General features: G+C 41.6%; 1 protein-coding gene across 1 annotated transcript in view; it reads left to right on the top strand.

Annotated features, from left to right (window-relative positions):
- LOC103472129 (retinoic acid receptor beta) overlaps positions 1-9,787 on the top strand; it is a 101,198-nt gene that overhangs the window by 33,181 nt on the left and 58,230 nt on the right. Inside the window, exon 3 of the mRNA XM_017307346.1 lies at positions 6,632-6,773. Coding sequence (XP_017162835.1) covers positions 6,632-6,773 — 142 coding nt within the window. The remainder of the gene's footprint in view (positions 1-6,631; positions 6,774-9,787) is intronic.

The raw sequence follows: 9,787 nt of genomic DNA, 5'->3' as shown, positions 1-9,787 counted from the left end.
TGTGTGTGTGTGTGTGTGTGTGTGTGTGTGTGTGTGTGTGTGTGTGTGTGTGTGTGTGTGTGTGTGTGTGCGTGTGTGTGTGTGTGTGTGTGATTAGTTTCTCTTTTATCATTTCTGATCAAGCTGCTGAGTGTGTGACTTAAAGCAAAGTTGATGTGTCCTCCATCGTGGTCAGGGCAAAGTGGAACAGTCAAAGCCTGGTCACGTTGGTTTTCCCACTGACTCTTCAAGGTCTACAAGTTTGCCAGGGGTTTTTGTGACAAAAAGAGTTGGGCAACATGAAGCTGAGAACAAAGTGAAGTGATTTTCAGAGAACTGATTTTTAGTTTTATGAATTCTAGCTAACCTCAGAACATTTTTATATAAGATGCAAAAACAAGTCTGAAATGTGAGCTCTGTAAATATGTTGCCTTAATTTTAATCATTGGTAACACTTTGCTGTACAGAAATTTATACCACTATAGGATTTATTAAAAAGAACTAAAAATTTGTCAAGATTGGTTTGGTTTGGTTCTAAGCACTTCTCACATCGCTTTGCTTCTTTTCAGACACTTTTCTGATATGAAAAAGTTGCCTTTGAGTTTTTTCCAGCTCAGAGTGTTGTCAGGTATCGCTTAGCATGCTGTGTTCACTGACAGAAAAACAAATCTAATTTTTGAGTTTTCAACTGTTCAACTGTTGTTCCACTTAGGCCTATTACAGCTAAAAATGTAATGTTTGGTAACCAGCTAATTTCTGTGTACATATAGAAAAATAATGTAATCTTGGAATGAGACTTGTATTTTGATGATTGTTTTGTCACAACAGCCAGTGGCATTTTTCTGATAAACATCTTCAGAGGTAACGGAGACGTTCCAGGAAGCATGCGCCTCCTCTCTCCTCCCTCTCGCCCGCACGCTGCGAGTCCTTTTGCTGAACTTTGAGGTGTTTTTCACCAGCGAACCTGAGGTGTAAGTAATAGCCTGCACTGGATAAACTGGATAAATATCATCCCTCTTTTACACACACATGCACACACACCTCTCCTGTTCCAGGTCCCCACTCTACCTGTGCTCGTTTTACTGGAACCCCCCTTCCTCCCTCTCCCTCAGGGTCTCCAGTGTCCTCTCCACTTTCCACGGCAGTGATAAGATGTCGACACGATTAAGAGCGAAAGCTAATCCACCACCAACCTCCTCCCCCAACACACACAACACACACACACCACCATGGCTGTGCTGAATGTTTAAGCAACCCAAAACAGCGTGGCCCCAGCCTCAGAGCCGGGCCCGGAGCGGCAGGCCGCCAGCTGATGTCAGGAGCAGAGAGAGGGCGGGAGAGAGAGCGAGAAAGAGGAGGAGGCCAGGTGGACAAGGAGTTGGATTGTAGCTGAATAATTAATGGGCCGCACTTTCGTTTTTTAATCTGTAAATGAGAAGGCCTAAGATAGCAGCGCTGCGGCTCTGTTATCCAATCCCCCGCCCATTAAGATAACAAGATGTTGGATAATGATCTCGGTAAAGGTGCAGTTTATCAGTCCAGAGGGAAGTGGCCTCGTTTCCCAGGTGGCTGTGGCTGTGTCCGTTACTTCAGGTGTTTGTAATGCTAAACAGTGTTATTAAAGAGCTCCATATGAAGAGGGTCACCTGCCACAGGGTCTGGGCCTTTTACCTGGTGGTTGCTGTTCTGGAGCTACAGCAGCAAGTTTCAGACGTAATTTACCATTAATCTGGATTGGTCGGCACTTCAGATTTAGCATTTGGTCTTTGTGGTTGCATTAAGGCTGTGTGCATTCACCCATCAGTCATCAATGAATGTAGACCTGTTTGCATGACATCTAACATCATGGAGGTCCTGGAGAACCCCTGCTGGCCCACCTGAGTAAGCAGACAAGCACAGATCAGAGCCCCCACAGTTTTGCTCCTGTGACCACATCACCCTGGATCTCCAGAAGCTCCCTTGGGTCCCTGTCTCTCAGCGTGTTCTCCTTCTTACCTACAGAGCCCTCCATAACCAATCCCCATGCTACCTCACCAACCTGCTCCACCATTACACTCCTTCCCTCTGATGCTAACTTCAGACCCCAGCGTTGGCCCTGGGGTGACAGAGTCTTCTCCATGACAGCCTCCACCCTCTGGAATTCTCTCCGTAATCTCATGCACCGCTTTACAAACCTATCAACATTCAAATCACATCTTATAACACACCTATTCTGAACAGCTTTTAATTTATGGTTAATGTCCTGCTTTATGCTTGTCTTGTATTTTTGAATATAGACATTAGATGTTTTCGTTTTAGTCTTCTGTTTGTAGTTTTATTTTATTCCTGTAATGTGTTCTTAAGGGATTTTTTTAGTAAATGCTATACAAATAAAAAGTATTGTTATTACTATTATATCCTCTATGTGGCAGGAAGGATACATAGTAACTAGATCCTGGTAACATGACATGTGAAATGAGAAACTGTTGATTTGAACTGATTTCCTGTAGCAGCTGATACTTTTAGAAGTCCCTGAATGATAAGTTGTGAGCAGTTTTGGCTCATTTTAAACATTGCAGTGGAATAAGCTACGTTAGCATCTCTGCTCTCCTTTACTTCTCTGTGTATGAAGTGGGATTCATCCTCAGCATGTCCCTGCAGCTCAAACCTCTGATCCTGTCATTTATGTAGTGCTGCAGCTGCCTCCCAAATCCCCAACTGCACTTTACTGAGGTAAACACCTTTGTACAACACAGAGCTCAAGGGTGTTTTTTGTTTGCACATTTATAAGCCTCCAACGAGTGAACCCACAGGATGCACGCTGGTAAATATCAGAGCAGTCTGCTGTCTTAGTTCAGCGCTCGTGTCATCTGTCCGCTGGAGGGAACGACGAGACTGCAGGTCAACAAAAGAGGAGGAGCAGAAGAGAAAGAAACAAGAAAAGGATAAATGAAAAGACCTAAAGGAGACAAGGTGGTTGTGGATGATTGTGTGTCTCTGATGATTGGCAATACACTAATGAGGGAATAACAATATAACGTGATGTAAAGCTCAAAAAGTCACATGGTCATCCCCCGCCGTTTAAAGTCAGCACAGGCTTCAGCCTTTAAGCCTTTTTAAGAGATTTTAAATGATAGAGTATTTTGCTGTGATGTCATTTATCATTCAGTTCTAATATTCTCGCTCTTGAGATGTAAAGATAAGTTAAAATAGGCTCTATAAGGACATTCTACAACATGAATAACTGATAACACTGAAGAGGTTTGTAGAGTCGTTTCTGCTCTGGTTGGAGTTCAGCCTTCCTGTCTGTAACAGAGGAAACAATCTTTATGATTGTGGCAATGGAATAAAAGCTGTAGTAACTGTCACTCTGGATTTTGTATTGAAGCTTTATGGATATCCAAAACTGTTTGTTAAAATAGTTGTTATTACCATTTTATGGTCTTTAGATTTCCAGTCAGGATTTATTCTTGCTTAGTTGCAGTTCCAAACAGTAAAACCTGGACCTCATACTGTCAGTAAATCTTTTTGTCTTGAATACTTCAGGCTCACACACAGAGAATTAGTCTTGGAACAGATTCTTTTTCAGGGGCACAACACATCAGATCCTCAGTCCGACCCCTTCGCCTTCAACACTGTTAGCACTTATCCCACACACAAAGATTTCCAAGGCTAAGTGACCTGCATCCTCTCAGCTCTGAATGACATAAGTACCAGAGTAGCCTTGGTTCCTCCAGCCGACCTGAACACACTTCTATAGCAGCTGATGGGAATGCAGGATGCTTCTATTCATCCATCAGAGCTCACAGGGAGTTTCTACCAACACACTCAACCTGCATCTCCCAAGATAAAGGCCTCTATTAAAAAAATGAGTAATATCAGCTGATGGTGGGGTGGAGTTGTGGGAGTGTGGGGGAGTTTGACCTCGGTTTGGTCATATGCCACAGCGGGACACAAAAGGCTGCATTTGACTAGCGCCTGTGTTGCTGGCAGGTTGGTGCCACAGTTGACAGATGCTTTAGGCCAATGGAAGATGGGCTTCAGAGTCAGCCATTTCAGTCTTGTGATCTAATCTGTTACCCATCATGCATCCTGGCTCACTAATGAAAGGCAAGGTCCTATCCATCACAGACAGCTATGGCAAATGGAATTTTAACCCTCCCATGGCCTCATAGGTGAGAACTCCTCTGAACATGTGCAAAAAGGCCTGAATGATGGACGATGATTTCAGAAGACCTCACAGCAATGGCAAATGATTACAAAGTGAGGAACAACAATCTGCCAAGGCTCAGCTTCCTGTGTGAGGTCTTGGCAGTAAATGATCATGTGTTGTGCCTCTGTTTATGAGACGCAGTAATTTTAATGTCTTCATTATTGATCTCCAGCACAGCAACATGCTAAGGATGAGTCTCAAGGACTGACGTCTGAATATGTGATTTATCTATCAGGGTTAGTCTTGACTAACCCTGATAGAATGATTGTTTTTCAATAGAAACATCAGCATTATTCAGGATAATGCAGCAGCTTTCAGTTTGCTTAGTGACTAACAATGTTATACATCAGCTTGAAATTACAAAGTGTATTACTGTCATGTCATCACATGTCATGTCTACCTCACTCTGCCTTCATTTATAGTAGCTGGAAAATGTACATTTGAAACCAGAAGTTTACATACACCATGTACAAAGACACAGTCACTCACCTTTTTTTCTTCAGTATTTCAAGACAATGTTCTTGACTCATGATGTCATCTATTTTATGAAGTGCACCAATCCTTCATGCACAAGTCACCCCGCATGATGCTGCCATACTTCACAGTTCAGTTCGGATAGTAAAACAAATCCACATTTTGGACCAAAACACGTTAATCTCTGGGACACCAAACATGGGTATTATGATAGCTGGACATTCCCATCATGTCTCAACTTGCACATAATAGTTTGAACAAATGAACATGGCATTCCACAGGATAAACCCGACTGGAGCAACTCAACAAATCTCTTCCTGATTTCTGCTGACTTTCCCCAGAAAGCAGTGTGTTCCAGGTGTGGCATCTAAATACATCCACAGGTGATAGGTTTTATGTGAGATCAACACAAAGCAATGACAACCTAAACAATTAAAACAAAAAAAGTGTGCAATGTCTATTATCACGTCTGAAGATGTAAAATGTCTGAAGAGAGTATGGCAAAGCTGCCAACATATCACCTTCTATGCAGACAGATGTCAGTTTAGACAAGGCCCAGGATCTGCCAAGCAGTGCTTCAGTCATGTGAGACTAGATAGATATTGATGCTATGAGATTCTTACAGAATGATAACCTGAAGGAACGGTATGACAGACAACCGGTGTGTGTTTTTTTAATCTGTTTTGAAAATCATGGCAGATCCTGATGTCCGTATCAGTGGTGAAGGTATGGCTCCTAAAGGAGAGTGTGTGCAGAAAGGGAACCCTGAGCTTAGACCTGTCACAGGATGTGATGCAACATTAAACAGTTTGACTTTTTGCTGCTGTTTGAAAGAGACGTGTCATGTGTAACACATGTCCAAGTCTGCTTTTGAGTAAAAACTGTTTGATTTGGTGGTCCCACTTACCTTACAATTAAAGCAAACATGATTAATACATGACAAATGCTTGGTACTTCATACTTTCCAAAAAGATTTCACTTTCTCTCAATGGTGACGACTGTGGTAGGAGTTCACCCCGCAGTCGGTTAGGTAAGTCATTTCCGTTGTCTTGCCTGCTGGTGGTGATCAGAGGATCCAACAGTCCCAACAAAAAATATTCCAAACCTGCAGCACACAGGGGATGACTGTCTATTTTTCTGAGCTGTGTGATCCTTGCTAGTTTGTGACATCTGCAGCTTGTTTATTAAGCCATGTCTGATAAAATTACACTCTACATAACATGGCTGATTCGCTCCAAACCAGTAGATGAAAACGTGTCTTATTTGTTTTTTATCCTTGCTGCACCATTTTTAAAATTTGTTCAACATTTTCATGTTAATTAGATGCAAACAGAACTCAAAGCTACTGCCATGCCCATGTAGGGAATGAAACCCCTTAGCTAGGTTTGAACTGCTGAGGCAAAGTTACAACATTTGTTAAGAGTCCTACAAACACAAGCTCTGCTCTAATGCATGGATTTCTTGTCTAAGCCACCAATAATTCTTAACTAGGGTTAAGTTAAGATCTTTTACTTCTCTGCAGTTTCACTGAATTACAATGAAAGCATTCATTTGGAAGGCGAGAAGCTTTGGTCTTTCACAGAACTCAATGTCACCTTGTCGAGTTCAGAAGTGGTGCGTCCCAGCGCAGCTAAACCAAAGTCCTTGGTTAATCTCCCAAACAGCACCAGCAGCCTCTCTGTTTGATACTCCAAGGTTCTTCCTCTCTGTTCCCACCAGCACTCTGTGTCTGAGCTTAAAGCCAACATTAGAGGCTCTTCAGAGCTCCCAGCAGGCATGTGCTGACTCTCTGAGCAACAATGGCAGCAAAAGACAAAACAGGCGGCACATGGTTATCCAGACTGCTGTGACATTATGTTCATTGGCAGGAGAATACTTTGTAATTGTGAAAATTTATGAATAAAAACAGACATCTTTGAAAGATTAAAAGAGCAATGTTGTTCAGAGGGGCTACTTCACATGAAACTCCTTGGTGTGTTTCCTCAGGGCTTTTTCCGTCGAAGCATTCAGAAGAACATGGTGTACACGTGTCACCGGGACAAGAACTGCATCATCAACAAAGTGACAAGGAACCGCTGCCAGTACTGTCGCCTGCAGAAGTGCTTCGCTGTGGGAATGTCCAAAGAGTGTAAGTCTATAACGCAGCTGATTTTGTGACACAATGTTTTTGAAAGGTTTTTGACTTCTGAAAATTCCAGCTCTCAATGTATGATGGTGTATATTTGTGAAAACTAGCTTTGACTAGTTTATATCACAAATACTTGGAAGCAAAATTGAACCTTAAATATGATGGAAAATGGGAAGAGGGTCTGTCATGTGGAACCAGTATGTGATTTGATTATATATTATACCTGGCCCAAATTATGAACGCCCTTGGGTGTATGTGTGGATTAAAAAATGTTGCTAAAAAAAAAAAATCCCATTTCATGTTCAGCTTCCTGGCAGACACCGGAAGGTTTTTAGATTAAACCTTTGCTGGTATTTGGAATTATTCATCACTTCATCCGCCTTGACAAAACCTCCAGTTCCATATGAAGAAAAACAACCTAAGACAGAGGTGGCAGGAGTAGCAAGGAATTGTGCCCTAGTAAGAGTAGCAGAGTATTTTTACTCAAGTACAGTAAAAATTAACAGGAAAGAACAAAGTACTGTGTAAAAAGACCACTAAAATACTGAACAATTACTCAGATTATACTTGGCTTAGAAGCAATGACGATAATTTGTGGAGTATTTTTAAGCAAGAAAAAAAAAACAATACAAAGAGTATTGTGCTGGTGTAAATCACTCGCTATAACGGCTAACAGGTGATGTCCTACCCAGTAATATATATCAGTGAAGTCAAGTATGGCAACAAAAAAACTAACACAATGTCTCTTGTGGTGAAACATAAAATATGGTGATGGAAGAGTTTATATTGCATAAAGACAAAATATATATATATCATTTTCCCTCAGCTTGTGTTTGTCTATCTCACAAAATCCCAGTGAAATACATAAACATTTTTGAGCCTAATGTGACAAAACATGCGGCTAAATGCAAATGTTTTTATGCACATGTACCGTTAATGGAAGTAGGACAAGTAAATTAATTTGAATGATAATGTTTCACTCATGCTGGTTTTGATGACATCCAGAATCTTAATGGGACAGCCTTTAGATCTGGCTGAAGCTTTCCGTTTGCTAGTGTGGTCTGAGATCTGCACACCAACAGGTTCTGGAGACATTAAACAGTATAAATACTGGGATGAATTGTGGTTTAATTTGATTTGGCTGACTCCAGTTGTGGGGTCCTGGTGTTGCTCAGACTCCCACACACTGAAGGCTGACTGAAAACAGCCACTGTGGATGTTTTTCTGAAGCTGACAATTAAAAATGTCTGCTGTGAAAAAGCAGCTAAAGATGTGTCCTCATGCATTAGAATGATGGGACGTTTCCCGCTGAATGGAAATAGACTTGGTACTGTTTAAAACACAAACACACACACACACAGATAAATATGCTTCTACTTATATACTGAGGAGAGAGAACAGGGTAATAAATGCAAATGAAGTGCAAAATGTTATGTAGCTTTTCATAGCAATGAAACAACACATACAGTAGGCTACACTTCAAATTATGTTCTATTTTTGAAGGTGGTGGCCTAGATTGGTTCTCTGGTTCTCCATCGTCTTGTCTTTTTGCACTGCAGTGACTGTATCAGATAAAATATCGAACAGTGAATGTGAGTGGATTACCAGCAGTATCAGTGCATCGCTGTGATACTGCTGTCTTACAGGTTCTGACTCCTGCAGGACTTCCACTCTAGCAGCAACACTCATGTTTCATTCAGTTCTGTTTTCATTCTGTCTGGTATTTCAACCAGCCTGGAGGAGTTGCATCAGCCACAGAGGATTGTTGGACAAACCAACAGGATGAACTGTTGGTTTCTCAGCTGAAACCAACGATGAACTTGTTCCACCGTTTCTCAGTCCTGATGCTGTGCATGTGTTAACTTGCAATAACCCACAGAGCTATATTTACAATGCAGCACAAACATGCCAGTCATTTGAGCCACATCTTATATTTGTGCTTCATCTTGCAGTTGTCTTGGCACATAACCAGGGGTGAAAGTAAGGGGGTACGGCAGGGTACTGCGTACCCCTAAAAGATTTAGTGGGGGCAGTACATGCAAGAGAGGGGAGCAGCTGTCTGCTGTAAAACATGAATGGGTTCACTGTGCAGCTGTGAGTTCACCCACTAATAAACCATGACTGATTCGCTTTTCAAGAACAATCTAAAACACGACTTAATCGGTTAATGAATCGCTTTTTTTCCCATTTCATATTGTTTCTGAACTCTTAGTGCTTTACTAGAGCAGGGCTGCCACACGTCGATCGCGGACGGGTTTGAGTCGATCTCGGCATTAGGTGACAAACTGAACGCCGGCGGACGCTGAGACCAGCACGCAGTGGCGCAACTAGTCATTATTCAGGTGGATGTGAAAACATAGATGGACATAGAGCGTTGCATACCCTGCATACCCACTTTTTGCGCCACTGCCAGCACGTCCTCCTCTGGCTGGCTTAAAACGTTCGTAACTTTGTCAAAGAACAACAGCAAAAAAATCAACAAAAAATGTTCAAATTAATGACCCAACAACAATAATAATCTCAGTGATTATTGTTTCAACAAAGTTTTGCGCAATTGCGTTTCGGTTCCATTACCAAAATAACAGAGCAGGAGTTTAAAATTATCTAATCAACCACCGCTGTGTTCATGAGAGGCTTATTAATGATCGCAAAATAGATATCAAGTCTGCAAACTTGATATCATAACGGACTGAATTTTATGTTTTTAACGTAATCTCTGGTCGGCTTGTGGAACTCAGGAGGTTGCCATGGCAACGGGTGTACTTCAATTACAGAGAGACGGAGAGTAAAAATGTACGAATGGTTTAGAGTTGATCACCTGTTCAGGTTGTTTTCCTTTGTCTTGGCGCATCACAGCCGCTGTAGTTTCTGAACGTTCAGTAAACTACAAACTTGGACTAATTACCTCGTTCTTTGTGTGTTTACGTCATTTACAACAAACATCAAACACGGTAAATATTTTTCATTAAGTATTTAACAAACAAATGGCTTCTTACGCGATAATTATGTGAAAT

This window comes from Poecilia reticulata, linkage group LG11, assembly GCF_000633615.1.
Source record: "Poecilia reticulata strain Guanapo linkage group LG11, Guppy_female_1.0+MT, whole genome shotgun sequence".
Taxonomy (NCBI): Eukaryota; Metazoa; Chordata; class Actinopteri; order Cyprinodontiformes; family Poeciliidae; genus Poecilia; species Poecilia reticulata.
The sequence above is the reverse complement of the archived record's forward strand: the minus strand, read 5'-3'. Positions and strand labels throughout refer to the sequence as shown.